Source organism: Symphodus melops (assembly GCF_947650265.1).
Source record: "Symphodus melops genome assembly, chromosome: 11".
In the NCBI taxonomy this organism is placed as follows: domain Eukaryota; kingdom Metazoa; phylum Chordata; class Actinopteri; order Labriformes; family Labridae; genus Symphodus; species Symphodus melops.
In genome coordinates, this window is record NC_136701.1 from 8,416,888 (window position 1) to 8,432,885 (window position 15,998).

Consider the following 15,998-nt stretch of genomic DNA (forward strand, 5'->3'; position numbering starts at 1 on the left):
TGGTCTCTCTCAGCAAGGGAGGTGATTGGTTGTCAGCAGTAGTTGATAGAGAAGAGTTGTTTCTGGCACTGCTAATGACCTTTTCTACCTGTGATCCCTTTAATAAAAGTGTTCATATTAAACCTCAAGTTTTTTTGGTGCTAATTTGGGGAACAGGCTGGCAGTCCATAAATGTGATAATAGTTATGTCTTTGCAAAAACACATTTATTTACAGTTTATTTCCAATGAGCTATAATACAAGTGTGTGTATGTTTTCAATAGGAGACAAGACAACATATGCAGACAAAGTTCTTTTTACTGACTCAATGACAGCGAAAATCTATTAGCTTTCGATGCTTACAATCCCTCCTTTTTAGGATCATGAGAACTCATCGGAAGAGAAGGATGAGCTGTGAGTGTGACGGCAGTCATGGGAGTCAGCGTACGCATCACATTAGCAACAAACACATGACTAAAAACCAGTGAGGGAACCAAAAATGCATGAGTACAAACATTGGCTTGTCACAGGAAAAAAATACTTCTGTTGACGGAAAGATGTGTTTTTGAAAGCATCAACATAGTGTTATTTGATAAAAGATCTAGAGGAGAATAATGTCCCTCGTTTCATAAATGTTTAACAAGCATATCACAAAGTTCTATTTGTTGTAACCCAGGTCGACAGCACAAAAATCCCTGAGAAGACTTGATGGTTGTTTTCAGTCTCAACATCATTATCTGGAACAGAACTAGCTACTCTTATGCTATCTTGCAGGCACTACAAATGTAATAGCATGTAAATGATGATGCTTTTCAAAGGATCAATTAAAAATATTGAGCATGAGTTTCTCCTTCAGCATAATTATTGGTTGTTGCTGTTAAGACAGTGCAGAGTGTATCACAGCAGTCGTTGGGTTTCTGGTCTCAGCAGCAGTTAGAGCTCCTCTTGATGGGTTTGTGGTTGGTTTCTGTGCTGTCTGTGAGCCCTGTGGACAACATGTTTCAAATACAACACCTTTTTGTATATTCAGAATTTTAAATGCAATGCTTAGAAAACATGGTGTCAGGTTTTAAAGTCAAGCATCACACAGAGTATTGTGTTTAATAAATCCTGTTTAAAGAACCAAATATCTAATGAACAGACTCTACAAACAATTTTTTTGTCAGTAACTTATAAATGAGCCACATGTTTTTACTAATTGACATGTTCCTTTGTAACAATTCTCATCATCTTGCCAAAGGAGTGTAGTTGAAAATTAGCTGGCTAGCACTAGCACATTTAAAGAAATGTTGAGTAAAGTGCATTATCCTTTACATAAATAAATAAAATGAAAAATGAAAATGAAATGTACAACATGGTTGTAAAGATATATATTTGCTGGTGAAAGGGACTGAATGTAAACACACATAACCCTTTAGCCTCATGGGCTATTGAACAAACTTACTATTTACTACTCTTTGAGTCAGAAAACAGTTAATGCTGATTAAACATACAAATGGGGGGTGAAAGTCAATTTTCAACGTTTCCTTTAAAATAAAGCGAACTTTGAGCTGTCTCCTTACTGAAAATGTACATCTTCAAAAGAAACAAATGGATTACAAATGGAAAAAAAGTGTAGATATGCAATAAATGGGCAAACAGTCAGGAGCTCTTATTTTTGTTAGAGTTGATAATGAAAGTCATCCTCATTCAGAAAATGTTCTAGTCCCAACCACAGACATACAAGAGCCCACAGAGATGATCCTTGGATTCCTGTATGTCATAACTGATTTTCATGCTTCAATTACAGCTGAAAAACCAACATTCCTCAGAGGAAATTCTTTCCTTTGACCTTTAGAAACATCACTTAACTACACTGAAGAGTGCATCAACATGAAATCCAAACTGGCTTGATATGTGTAACCCCGGCATATGCAAATTCATAGATATTGGAGAACTGTTGTAAACTATTTCTATGGATTAAATAGTATAAAGTATCATGCTGCCTTGTTATAGTGATTTATCCGAGTAAACAGACTCACTGATTATGTCTCCAAAGCTCCTCGAGCCATTTTTCTCCAGCTCAGACAAAACATTGGCCTCAAAAGTCAGAGAAGCCACGCGGAAGAAGAAATCCCTGACACCGTCTCCTAGCACAATGAAGGGACACAGGAATGGTTTAAGTGGGATAAAAACAGGATGCAAAAAGAATTGGTGGGTGGTGGTAGATAAAGATTAACTCATAATAAAGTGTGTTCAATTCCCACCTGACTTTGCAGACACAGCCCAGTACTCTGCTTTGATTTCCTCTGACAGTCTGATGGCTTCCTGCTCGACGTGAGCCAACTGATCAGGAGACTGAGGAGAGACACAAAGAGGAGAGAATGGAAGAAATGGTAGACTTCAACTTCTCCCAGGCCATTGGTGACTGATCATATTGTAGCAGTGAGGCATTTACATCTGGATGATTCCAGGTTCTTTCATGTTCCGAGTTTACATTTAAGTAAAGTTATAGTAAGTATGATGTTTTATGACCTAGAAACCAACGGATCAATCAAAGTAGCAGTAGTAACCAAATAGATTTGAAAGAAGTATCTACAATTGGAAAATGAACTTGATAAAAAATCTTTATCAAAATCAATCCCTCTAAAAATATCTGAACATACACAAAAAGAACACCGAAGTTCAACTGAAGTCTTTCTTAAGCGTTTTGTCTGTTCGTCCAAACCCAAAAAACATGACTTAAATTATTATATGAAACAGAGAAAATAAAGGGATCACACCACTGACAGAATGTCTTGTTTTTGTTTATCTCCTTACAAAACTGATCGTATAACGGTTCAACTCCTTTCAGTTTCTACTCAGCTCTTGTTAGGTTTCACTCACGCTGAGGTCCTTCTTAGTACCGACCAGGAACAATAAAACACTGGATGGATCATTTTCCTTCATAGCATCCTCCAGCCACTGTCTGAACACACAACAGACTCTTAAATAACATTCTAAGGGTACAACACTGGCATTATGACGGTGTCGTCCTCACCTGGCATGGGCTAAAGAATGTACACTGCTCAAGTCAAACACAACTATAATGGCTGTGGAATAAAGACAGGATAGTATGAAAAAATTGAACAGTATGAATAATGACTTTGTGTGTAAAACAACACTTTTTTGTTACTTTAGACAAAGGTGAGAAGTTAATAAATATTATAGAGACTGAGCTAAATTCACCTTGAGCTCCTCTGTAATATGTTGAAGCGATGCATTTGAATCGCTCCTGACCAGCCGTGTCCCACCTGAAATAAGAACACATTTTATAAATATTTTGAAATGTAAACATCGTGATAAAACATAAGGGGAGCAGTTAAACAGACCTTGTGGACCCATTTAACCTCATTAACTTAAGTCAGTTAGAGTCAGTCTGTGGTGTGGCCTCATACTCACAACTGTAAGCTGAAGGGAACACCGAGCACTTCAAAACGCTCCATCTCAAAATCCACCCCGATGGTTGCTTTGTAGTTCTTTTCAAATGCACCCTTACGAAATCTTTTAAGAACAAAGGGAATTTATATTACTAAATAAACATTTTGTAATTAATAACTTTGTATAAAAAGTTCAATATACATTTATGCTTTAATTGGTGACTAGACCTGAGAACAAAAGAAATCCCATTCTGTCACAGTCCTGCCCTCAACTGACCTTTCAAGATTAGATAAAAGATTTTTAAACGGACTCTCTCTCTCTTTTGATCAAGCTGGACGTAACTCAGTTAGAACCTTAATGATGATTTGGATCTTCACCAAAGAAAACTTGATTACACGAACACATTCCTTAGACATCAGGGGCTTTGAAGGTGCATCACACATCTTTCGAATTAAACTAAAAGGTTCAAGAAGTATTTTGGTGATTAAGGTGATTAAACCTTCAATCGGTCTAATTATTCATGACTGCTTCTTACCTGCTGATCAGACACGTCTTTCCAACTGCAACATCTCCCACTACAATGACCTTGGCAATGTTAAAGCTGTTAACAGAAAAAAATAACACAATCTATTAATGACTCCAAACAATATCTGCTTAACATCAGAAACCACAAAATCTAATCTATAACCTGCAGCCACCTATTTCCCCCTACATAACGTCTGAAAGCAAAATATAATGTGTTTTACTTACGCATTACATTTTTAAAGTAATTCAAGTAACTCTTTATTTACTTCTTGACAAGTGACAATCAGAAATCCATTAACAGTCATAGTCTGCTATTAACTCATGGATGAATCAGTTGAATAACTGATCTCACAGATTAAGGGGATTTTTTTTCTCTCTGAAACACTCACAAATTTTATTAAAGTTGAGGTTGCTGTGGGCAACTATGAAGGCTTTGAACTCTGGTGATATTTTACTTTTTTTTTCATATCATAATCAAATAAAAGACTTTTAAATCTCATACATCAAAGTATTCTGTTCAGCCAAAGTAACAACCTATTCAATCTTTTACATTACGTCTGAAAACTTCCAAAGTCATAAGAACGGGAAACCTGTTTCACGTTCCATTATTAAAATGGAGGAACGTGAAACAGATGGTAAGTTCAGTGAAAACTGCTCATCCACTGTCCTGTCACCACAGCAATGTGTATTACTACTACATAGTAAATATAGTTCTCAGTAGCTGCAGTTTGAGAAATGTTTGCTAAAATCTTCTTTGCGAAGCTGATTTATGAGCTTTTAAAAAAACATCACATATTGTTTAGTTTGTTCAGACCAAATGCCACAGAGCAGGAAGCAACAGTGAAAGATCAGTCTGTTGGTATTGGTCTTTTTAGGTGATTTGTCAAAAATCTAACTTCTGTAGTTTCACCAGCATTATCCTCAAAATGATGGGTAGGGTACATGGTTGTCAGCTGACAGAGCAGCTTCACTCAAATGACTCTGCCTGAACTAATTTAATTCAGAGACATATCAGAGCATGTGTAGCAGCAGAATGAAAGGCAGTTTGTGTTGTCCGACTAACCCCTCTGTCACTGTACCTTACTGTGCCTGTCTTCTGCACCTGGCAAGCAGCCTTCACCTGTGGATGGAAGCCATCTTTGGTGTGCAGGGCTGCATTTGGACTGAAACACTGTTAGATTATAAAGGGGGAAAGGAAAATTCAAACTAAAAAAGAAAGTCATGGAAAGAGACACAAATAAAAGCTTTAAAAGTAAACCCAAATTATATATAATCAAGTGTGTGTGTGTATGTGTGTGTGTGTGTGTGTGTGTGTGTGTGTGTGTGTGTGTGTGTGTGTGTGTGTGTGTGTGTTAGTTAGTTCCTCACCTGTGGGAGCTGAGTTATGATCCTGTCCTTCTTCACAGGTGGCAACATGCTTTAACACTGATAAACACTCACTGTGACACACACTTTTCACGGAACTTCAAATCCTTCAAGCTGCCTCTCTCACTGACAGCAAGCACACTTCTGCGTCACTTGAAGAGGATCCACATCGTTTTCCCCCCCTCACCACTCCCTCCACAAAACTATGGAAGGTCTGACTTGAGGTCTTCCAACTTTTCCTGAAATAGAGCAAACATCCGAAAGTTCACAGTTTGGCCGAAGTATGAGGGATGTTTTTCTTGGATTCCAAATAACAAAACGCTTACTACATGCAACATTTTATAATTGATTAATAAGGTTACAATTATTTCTAACTGTCCTGGTACCATAGCCACTGGCAACATTTTTCATTTGACAATTTAGTAATTAAAGTTTACACTGGGCGGCTAAAAACAGAATGTGTCCGTTTAGAAAATAAAGACTCTTCAGAGCAGAAACAAAAACAAAAAATGCTCGTAAAAACACCCGTAAAAAAAATAACAAAACAAAACAAAAAACCCGGTAGTTTACTCAGGATTTGATAGGCTCAGTTGAAAACTTTTACCTTTAAGTGTCGAAAGGTAGAAGGCTGAAAGAAACTGGGGATGTGATGTGATATCCAAAGACTGTCGAGAAAAAAATACAAATCTGAATCTAAAGGACTCACAGAAAAGCAGTGTTTTGTCCAAAAAAATAGAAACGCATTAAATGACACTATGAAATTAGGCTAAAATATGTGAAACAGCGCCATCCTGTGGCCTAAGGGTTTCCATCATAAACAAATTATGATGACATAATTAAGGTTTAACATTAGATTTGAAATACCTTTCGGTTGCATATTTTCTTTTTGTATCTGTTTTATTCAAACCATTTAGTGAGGAAGATCTTATCTGCATGAATGCCACTAAAACATATTAAAAGTAGCTGCAGTCTATGATAACAGTCAGACAGGTAGATATACTCCGGCACAGCAGGTGGTGCTAGAGCGCATATATATATGTATGGCTAGCGCGCCTTTCTCGTTGGTTGGACTGACGTCATACTTTTGCGACGCGAGCCACGCTTAAAAGCATGGCCTAGGCGTGGAATCGACCTCTTTTTAATTTGTCCGCCGTCGTGTCTTGATCGTCGGTACCAGAAAGCTTTTTGTTGAAACGTTAACAATGAAGTTTAAATACAGGCTATCACAGAATTGTTCACATAACAAGTAAGGACACTGAATTTTCTCTCGAATATTGTTTAAACTAGTAGCTTTAGTTAAATGATATGATGCGTCTTTGAGATGGGCCTAAGAAGGCCACGTGGGGAGTACTAAAGACTTCAAGAAGTCTAAAGATCGTGAGATTAATTTGTTCAAAATAATTATCTGAGCATCTCAATATAGTGCTGTTTGCATTGCCACCATTTTATTAATTGTAATCAGCCTTTTTTCTCGTGGTTTGTCATTAAATCAAGTATGCACTTTTTTGTAATATCGATTAGGGTGTGTTTTATTTACTGCGATCACCGGGGGGGGGGGGGGGGGGGGTTTGAAGTATTTTGAATTGCTAGTTTCTTTTTTTTTTTTTTTTAACTACTAATTCATTAACAATAGTCTATACGACGATAAATGACATGCTTCATAGCCATTGAACGTGTTTTGCAGTGTACAATGTGTTGAATTGATTTGCTTGTGTTCAGATGGACTTGAGGCTTGCTGCTCACTGTGGGTTATTCAGGACAAGTTATGGAAGGTGAGTTTCAATAAAGTAAAGCTCCCATGTGTCAGGAAGTTGTCAGTGATGAAAACTGTGAATAGGAAGTGCCGTCTGATGCGACAACTGACGATGTTTCATACTCACTGTTCTGAGCCCTAAACTGTGTGGTTTCTCAAGCTGAATCTTTACCAATTGCAAATAGTATTAACATTATTTTATTGTCTTCTAGTAATTCAGCCCCCACTGTTGCTCTCTGATGATCATGGATAAACCAAGACTCAGGTTGGATGTCATCATTTATTTTTCTTAATTACAACTGTTTGAGATTAATTGTGTTGATGAAATTCAAACTGAAATAGCTGGAATTACCGGCAGATTGTTCAGTGGTGACTATCGGTTTTCTGAACGATAATTCATATTAAATGACATTGTATGGATGATGTGTAACTGAAAAATAACATCAGTGTTGTGTTCTGTAGCTGAGATGACTGGTGAGCTGCCACAGGAGATGTGAAGGCCAGGAAATGCAGCTGCAACATCTGAATAGGTAAGTTTGTCTTTCACATCGTGAAGGCTGATGACTATTTTCTTAATTAATACTGTTGCCAGCTCTGTAGCTAATTTAAAGTCCGTCTTCTTTCAGAGCTGTCCTGCAGCACATTATGGGCCTCCAACGTAACCAGCAATCTGAAGTTCCGTTTCTTCAGGTAAGATTTGCTTTGATTAAGATGACAAATGTTTGCTTCTGTTGTGATGAAACTTAAACTGAAATAGCTGGAATTACCGTCAGACTGTTCAGTGGTGATATTTGGTTTTCTGAACATTAAATTAAAATGTTTTGCTTGAAATTGACATGATGATTTGTTACTAAACATTGTTATGCTCTCTAAAGGTTGAGTTGGTGCTTTACAATTCTTCTGAAAGAAACTGGTTAATCTCTGCTACAGCTACTTTTGTCAAGTCTTTTGGTAAGTTAATGGCGTAAAATAAGCTTTTTGGTTGACACCAATGTACAACAAAATCAATATTTGGTGTTTGTGATGAAACTTAAACTGAAATAGCTGGAATTACCGTCAGACTGTTCAGTGGTGATATTTGGTTTTCTGAACATTAAATTAAAATGTTTTGCTTGAAATTGACATGATGATTTGTTACTAAACATTGTTATGCTCTCTAAAGGTTGAGTTGGTGCTTTACGATTCTTCTGAAAGAAACTGGTTAATCTCTGCTACAGCTACTTTTGTCAAGTCTTTTGGTAAGTTAATGGCGTAAAATAAGCTTTTTGGTTGACGCCAATGTACAACAAAATCAATATTTGGTTTGTGATGAAACTTAAACTGAAATAGCTGGAATTACCGTCAGACTGTTTAGTGGTGACATTTGGTTTTCTGAACACTAAATTAAAATGTGTATTCTTGAAATGACTTGATTGTTGTCTTGTCATTAAACACTTTGTTCTGCTTTCCAAAGGTTGAGATTCTTCTGAAAGAAACTGGTTAGAGATGCTGCTGCAGCCAAGACTTTGAGGCATCCTTGGTGAGTCAAATGCCTGTCTTGGCATCAAATAAGCCTTTTGATTTTTACCCATGTACACCAAAATAGATCAGTACTTGAATGATTTTAAATAAACTGGGACAAGACTTTTAAAGAGCTTAATGAACTATATGATAGACGAGTAAAGTTTGCTGACATTGTGAAAGTCTTCTAGTTTAACAACCTTTCATAAGTTGCATTTTAATGCTTAACAAACCTTCATTGACTAGTGTTTTGTAGCTTGGTCAGTGATGAAAACCTGGAATAGGAAGTGCCGTCCGATGCGACAACTGACGATAACATGTTATCCAGTTTTCTGAGTCCTTAACAGCTACACTAAACATGAAATGGTTTCATATTGACACCGATGTGTCCTTTGGCAAGACGCATAACTCCGACTTGCGTATGAAAAAGATTAGTTACCTGATTGATGGTCAACATACATGGCAACCACTGCCATCAATGTGACTGTATTCTCTGCTGTCCGGCATTTAACCATTTGAAGGTAATTTCTTTTCTCCTCCTGCAGGTTTGAATTGAGTTTGTGAAAACTTTGCCTTGATACTCCTGCAAGCTGCATGTGGTAAGTCTGAAAGCTCTTAAGTGTGTCATGCAAAATATTGGCTGTAGTTACTGTAGCCTCAATCTCCTGCAAAGGATTTATAAACTATTCAGCTATACATAGAATTTCAATGACGAGTGAGCTTTAGCTTGTTTTCTCAGTGAGGGAAAAAAAGACTATCTGCATTGGTTTTACCATAATGGAGATAGCAGTGTAGGACACCTTTTGTTAATGTTTAAAACATTTTAATTTGTCAGAATTTAAATTTGGGAAATGTTCCTTGATTTAAGATGCTTTAATCTAAAGTAATTGTGTTGTTTCAGTGTAGTATAATCTTCTAGAAAATGTAACTAAGTTGTATAGACAAATGCACTGATATGCAGACAATTTGTCAATTACTGGTCTGAGTATTTGGTAACACAACAGCGCTTTCGTCAATAGTGACTTTTATAGCAAATATCGTTTTCTCAATCTCTCTGCAACCTGATATCAGCTGATTATCTGCTGGGTGTTTTTATTTAAGGTGACTATTATGCTGGAAATAAAACCAACATCAGTGTGGGTACTAAATGTTTCTAAGCTGCATTTGTTTAATTATTGGTTCTTTGTTCTGTTACAGATATCAAGAGTTGACGTGACTACTACTAAGATGGATGTGTAAAAGAGATGGATTTGTGTTGCAATAAATGTAATAAAAGACTGAAAAGTAGTTTCTCATTGAGCCTCACCTTTGACACACAAACAAGTTGAAAAAGTTCACCTTAACTTAGCTTAGTGAGGAACATTCAGTCCTGTAACTTTGACTTGTTGTTCCTGGTGACCGAGTGACTATGCTGGATGTTAAAAATGGAACAATTTCAGAGATAAAAATGGTGACAATACAATGTAAGTACAGGTCCTTCTCAAAAAATTAGCATGTTGTGATGAAGTTAATTATTTTCCATAATGTAATGATGCACACAAACTGAAATATTTCAGGTCTTTTATTGTTTTAATACTGATGATTTTGGCATACAGCTCATGAAAACTCAAAATTCCTATCTCAAAAGATTAGCATATCATGAAAAGGTTCTCTAAACGAGCTATTAACCTAATCTGAATCAACGAATCAAATCGAAACACCTGCAAAACATTCCTGAGGCTTTTAGAAACTCTCGTGGGTAAAACTTTCTCAACTCAACGGCAACAAAGCACAGCACAGTACCAAATCCACTTTGGCCAAGTCTGACGTTTCTGCAATAACCATCGACAACTCCACAGTCCCTTTAAGGCACACATCAAAACTCATTCAGCGTACTTCCCCTTTCTCAACATCAACTATCTTTGCCAGTCTCTCACACCCAACAGCACATCCATCTTCATCAATACCCTAGTCACCTCCCCTATATTCCTGTGCCAGTCTATAGATTAAATGCATTATATGTGAAGGCTATTAACTTTGCTGATCTATTCCTGCTGAGATGCATGGTTTCTGATACACTTTAATAAAGTGTATTATATTATTCACGTGTATGATTTTCAGTGATATTTCTGACGGGAGAGTGTGTATGTTGAAATATGCTGACAAGACAGTTACAGGAACAAAAAGTAGCAGAATTGTCTCGCATACCCACATAGGTTTGTGGTTTGACAGGTAAACAAACTAATGTTTGCTACTTGGAGTCGGATAGTGTAACAATAGAGCAGGCAGGGTGTTTTGTTTTCCTAAAGATGGTGAGTCACGTGAGCACATTGACGGTTCTACTCAGAGACAGAGGCGGATTGGTGCTGTGGATGCAATGAACTAATGAAAAGGAGACGACACCCTGAAGATGCATAATTTTGGTTAGATAACCTCTGTCTAGACTATATAGGGGTTCAGGGAGAGCTGGACTGGGTTCAGACTTTGTGAACTGACTCAGCATCTGTATTGTTTGTCAGGGAAATGTAAAACGAACCTGGAGACTCTGGATCTTGTATTCTTGATTCAACTGGTTAATAAACTTTGTTAACCTGAGAACTCAGAAAGCCTTGGAATCATTTTTGACGCCAACACCATTAAGGTTGTCTTGTTTCCTACAATAACAAAATATCTCAAAAATCAGAACAATCCTCTCCCAGTCAGATCTGGAAATATTAATTCACACTTTTATCTTCCGTTTGGACAATAGTAACGCTCTCTACACTTGCCTCAGCCAATCAACACTAAACCGTCTACAGCTTGTCCAAAATGCAGCTGCCAGATTATTAACACGAACCAACCATCGTTCACACATCTCCCCTGTTTTTGCCTCCCTTCATCAGCTTCCAGTGGAATTCAGAATCCACTACAAAATCCTGTTACCTACATACAAAGCACTGTAGGACCTTGTGGGGATGAAGAGCTGGCTAAACACTGAAGCTTCAGTGTCCACCACATGGCAACTTGCGTGAGCATCCACTCTGGATTTTGTGTTTTGAATTTGGACTGCAGTACCCATTTTAAACACCAGATGTCAGAGATGTATATTGCTGTTTTAAAATGGTTAATGCCTTCCCATAAAGAAATAGAATAAGTGATATAAAAAAAGCATTTCGTCTGTTTTGCGTGGACAGATTTGGGTGACTGTGATCCACAAAGCTCAAAAATGAAGGGCTGGGCGATAAAACTACGCTACCAGTCAAAAGTTTGGACACAGCTGATTGAAATAGATGTTATTTTCTCATATATATATTTTTTGATCTAAAAGGCTAATGCTTAAATGTTGGACATGAGTTGATACCATTATTCTGTTCACAGTTTATGGCCCTGCCCACTTATGATGTCACAATAGAACTAAAGAAGACACACAAAGGCCACGCCCCCCTGATGACATCACAGTATAGAATGCCTTTGAAGTGACCTGAGCACGGAATGTTTATCATTGTTAACAGCACCAAAGGAATCACACTGTATTTCTTTCTGCACTGACGGCCAACAGACAGACAACCAAACAAGGAAGCCGAAAAAGGATCATGGAGAAATCAGGACTCTTAGTGACTGCTTTTGTGCACTGGCCTCGAATGAAGGATTGTGACATAGAGATTAGCGACTTCACAAAGACACTGACAACCACATATTGGTGTGAGGTGGAATCTGGCAAGCATGTCGAGCAAAGTCTGAATGTGCTGGTTGACTTGTGTCAGTACATTGTCCATTTGAGCTATATAAAGATCTTGGATGTTATTCGACCGGTCATTTCAGACTGGCAAAGGAAAGCAAAAAGGATATACTCTCATGTAAAACCTTCGCAGTGTTTCTTCGGTGTGTGTGAGAAGGATGTCCTGGGTGAGTTGAATTACATCCTCCCGCAGAGTTTCGCTCGAGCTCTAAACCACTTGAGAATCTTCGATTGTAAGAGTTTGGACAGATTCATCGTTTTAGTTGCAAGAGAGGTGACAAGGCAAATCAACTCTAACATTGCAGTGATAATGAAGAATGAACTTTTGAGTGAGCTACCAGAGTGTGTAAGATGTAACTGTATCAGTTTCACAACTCTAAATAACATGATTGGTCTGGTTTCTCAAACCATTCGGTGTCTTCGCTTTCAGAACTGCCCTTGTAATCTGAGGACAAGCCCAAAAAACAAAACTCCCCAACTGGATTTACAGTTAAAAGGAGACAAGAAAAAAACAAAAAGTACGGATGTAAAGCAAGGGTCATGTTGGGTGACCTATTCAACTTTGGTCGAAAATGTCTTTGAAATACTGACAGAATCTAATGCAATTCATCACTCCACAGTGGTAGACAAGACTGATTGGTTTAATGATGACGAATGGGCGATCTTTTCAAGCTCTGATGACAATCAGTCCAGTTTATATACTGATAATGAATGTTGGATGGATGAGGTGATGCTTAGTTCAGATGACTTAGATACCTTGAATGAACCCGTGAGATTGATCCTCATGGAATCCACTGAAACTGTGGACAGAAGTCAGTCAAATACAGAAGCCACTTCTGAGTCTCTCAATGAAGAAGTAGAAGATGCAGAACCAGAAGATGATTCTGCAGCCTTTACCCATGACAAATCTAGTTCTGAGACATCCACAGTTACAAAACACGACACAGAAACTCAGAAACTGGTGGTCTTGCTACTAACCGGATTGTTGAACAAAGCCACAGATAAGGCCAAGAGTTCACTGAGCAAACCCAAGTTCAAAAGGATTCTCAAAAGTCTGAGAGGTAAAGCTTCAGAAAATATAGAGTCCTCGGATGTTGTGATCAGATCAGACTGTAAAACAGTCGGGAAGGTAACCAAGACTTTTTACGGAGACCTCCTTAAGCATTTTGGCACCGCAAAGGAGCTCCTCCAAGCCTTGGAATCAGAGGATCCAACGATTGTTGATGTAGTTATCGAGGCCTTGAAGACTTGCATGACTGTGCCTAATCCAGAACCAAAGGGGAACCCAGTGCTCAGGTTCTTTAAATCTTTGGGAAAAACCATTGCAAGGCCTTTCATCTGTTGTTGATCCAGCTCTGGATATTTTTTTGGAAGACTGAGGAATCCAACAAACGTTTTTTGTTGTGGCATACATCCATAAGTATACAGTCAAAAAGGAAAGTATCTAATCAAAAGTAGAAAGTTTTAGGGCTCTTTCTTGGGTCCTCTCCTTTTCACCATCTACCTACTACCCCTCAGACACATTTTCAGGAGATTTGGTACTCACTTTGACTGCTACGTCGATGACACCCAGCTCTACCTGTCTTCCAAGCCCAACTCCGCTCTCCCACCTTCAGCCCTCTCTTTCTGTCTCCTTAAAGTTAAATCCTGGTTCTCGCATAACTTGGGTAAGACTGCCGACCTGACTGCTGTCCAGAAGGCCATCATTGACACCCTCAAGCAAGAGGGTAAGACACAGAAAGAAATTTCTGAACGAATAGGTTGTTCCCAGAGTGCCGTATCAAGGCACCTCAGTGGGAAGTCTGTGGGAAGGAAAAAGTGTGGCAGAAAACGCTGCACGACGAGAAGAGGTGACCGGACCCTGAGGAAGATTGTGGAGAAGGGCCGATTCCAGACCTTGGGGGACCTGCGGAAGCAGTGGACTGAGTCTGGAGTAGAAACATCCAGAGCCACCATGCACAGGCGTGTGCAGGAAATGGCCTACAGGTGCCGCATTCCCCAGGTCAAGCCACTTTTGAACCAGAAACAGCAGCAGAAGAGAATCTGTGGGATATTGTGAAGAGACAGTTGAGAGACGCAAGACCCAACACTCTGGATGAGCTTAAGGCCGCTATCGAAGCATCCTGGGCCTCCATAAGACCTCAGCAGTGCCACAGGCTGATTGCCTCCATGCCACGCCGCATTGAAGCAGTCATTTCTGCAAAAGGATTCCCGACCAAGTATTGAGTGCATAACTGAACATAATTATTTGAAGGTTGACTTTTTTTGTATTAAAAACACTTTTCTTTTATTGGTAGGATGAAATATGCAAAAATTTTTAGGTGGGTTTTTTTGGTTTTTCTTGACTTTTTTGCCAAAATCATCAATATTAAAACAATATAAGGCTTGAACTACTTCAGTTGTGTGTAATAAATCTAAAATATATGAAAGTCTAATGTTTATCAGTACATTACAGAAAATAATGAACTTTATCACAATATGCTAATTCTTTGAGAAGGACCTGTAATTCTCCCAGGTCAATATCTGACCCTGATGTTACAAAGTATGGTGTATCAGAACATGAACACAGAAGGACAGAGTCTGGATGTGGGTTTTTTTTGGTCCCCCCCTTGCAGAGGGTGAGATGTCAACATTTTCTAATAACAAAAATGTGACTTCAACATGCCTCGATGTACACATTTACGTTTTTTGTTAATAACTGCTTGGGTAAACTCACATTTGAAGTTGTACAAGGTAAATTACAAATAAAACCTAAATAGAAATAAGTTAAAAAAACAAAAACTTGATCGTACTTAAGAAACCAATTAAGCTTATATTCAGTTAGCCATCGGTTATCTGCACAATTCATATAAAGTTGTGTTACAAAGCCTGACTGTTAAAGCACTTGAGACCCAGCTGGAGCTAACCTGAAGGCCAGACTTGAAGAACACAGTCAGGACAACAGGACATGAACCAGTGCCAGAAAGAGCGTTATGGAGCGTTCTGGTAAAGCTATTTTAAATAATCCAATGCCAAAATGTTCTGCTGTATGTAAGGTCAAGGCCTAGTGCTCAATGATGAGTCACAAAAATAAATCATGTGTTGGCTGTTGACAAGGCAAGAGTGAAATATTTCACATATCAACAGAAGAAGGAAAAGAGAGTCAGACTTAATTCAATTTAAAATTAAATGCCACGCCCATTTTATAACCTACTCAGAAGGGGGATGGAAGCATTACTGACTGAAAGTTTATTTTTTGTGTTGCAGATCAGAATTTAAGCAGATAATGTATATTTACTTAATAAATAACGATAACATTGTTGTGAAAAATATGTTGGGCAATGCCACTGGCTGCTATTGATGACGGTGTATGAGAAGTTCAAATTCTTGTACTCTAAGTGATTCCTTAAGTGTGCGCTGTGGCCCTCTGGTGGACTTGAAAGGTACTGCAGGTCGGCCAGGTAAGGCCACATAATTTAATTAAAAAAATAAAATAAAAAAAGAACTCAATACATTTACTGTGATTCATTCTAATTTAGCATAACAATGTTAGCGGGACAGATTAACCATTCAAATAAATAGCCATAACAAAGATTGACCATAAACCATGGTCTTGGTTTTTGCGGGACGGGGGGAGGACCACCCTATGGATTAGATAAATGATGAAAGACTATTGTAGTTCTTGGTAACTTGTTCTTGATTTCAGGCAGGGAAAGAGACAAGTGCATCTTGGCTGTATAATGCAGTTTAAACAGCTGTAATTAAGTGGTTTTGGAGGTTTGCTAAATAAAAAACTAAATGA

General features: G+C 38.2%; 1 protein-coding gene and 1 long non-coding RNA gene across 4 annotated transcripts; one reads left to right on the forward strand and one right to left on the reverse strand.

Moving 5' to 3' along the window:
• Positions 1-336: 336 nt before the first annotated feature.
• Positions 337-5,713, reverse strand: rab34b (RAB34, member RAS oncogene family b). The gene is made up of 10 exons (XM_079355864.1): positions 5,271-5,713; positions 4,982-5,073; positions 3,913-3,978; positions 3,399-3,500; positions 3,186-3,250; positions 2,998-3,049; positions 2,844-2,925; positions 2,225-2,315; positions 2,000-2,107; positions 337-963 (listed from the first exon to the last, which is right to left on the reverse strand). The coding sequence occupies exons 1-10, from the start codon at positions 5,316-5,318 to the stop codon at positions 902-904; spliced, it is 768 nt and encodes a 255-aa protein (XP_079211990.1). The 5' UTR covers positions 5,319-5,713; the 3' UTR covers positions 337-901.
• Positions 5,714-6,343: 630 nt separating this feature from the next.
• LOC306831668 lies at positions 6,344-14,729 on the forward strand. 3 transcript variants are annotated; one of them, XR_013780102.1, is made up of 10 exons: positions 6,344-6,513; positions 6,987-7,039; positions 7,233-7,285; positions 7,483-7,550; positions 7,647-7,710; positions 8,183-8,258; positions 8,474-8,539; positions 9,066-9,119; positions 9,718-9,987; positions 14,715-14,729. It is a non-coding gene; the product is annotated as an uncharacterized lncRNA (long non-coding RNA). The 3 variants fall into 3 exon arrangements; XR_013780103.1 differs by lacking the exons at positions 9,718-9,987; positions 14,715-14,729 and having other exon boundaries at positions 6,352-6,513; positions 9,066-9,588; XR_013780104.1 differs by lacking the exons at positions 8,183-8,258; positions 8,474-8,539; positions 9,066-9,119; positions 9,718-9,987; positions 14,715-14,729 and adding an exon at positions 7,896-7,979 and having other exon boundaries at positions 6,359-6,513.
• Positions 14,730-15,998: the final 1,269 nt, after the last annotated feature.

Bases quoted from the DNA above. Each gene is read 5' to 3' on its own strand.
- rab34b (XM_079355864.1), bottom strand. From the start codon at position 5,318: ATGTTGCCACCTGTGAAGAAGGACAGGATCATAACTCAGCTCCCACAG. The intron at 3,501-3,912 runs GTAAGAAGCAGT...TGTTCTTAAAAG, and splicing joins AAGACGTGTCTGATCAGCAG to ATTTCGTAAGGGTGCATTTG. The intron at 2,108-2,224 runs GTGGGAATTGAA...TCATTGTGCTAG, and splicing joins GGCTGTGTCTGCAAAGTCAG to GAGACGGTGTCAGGGATTTC.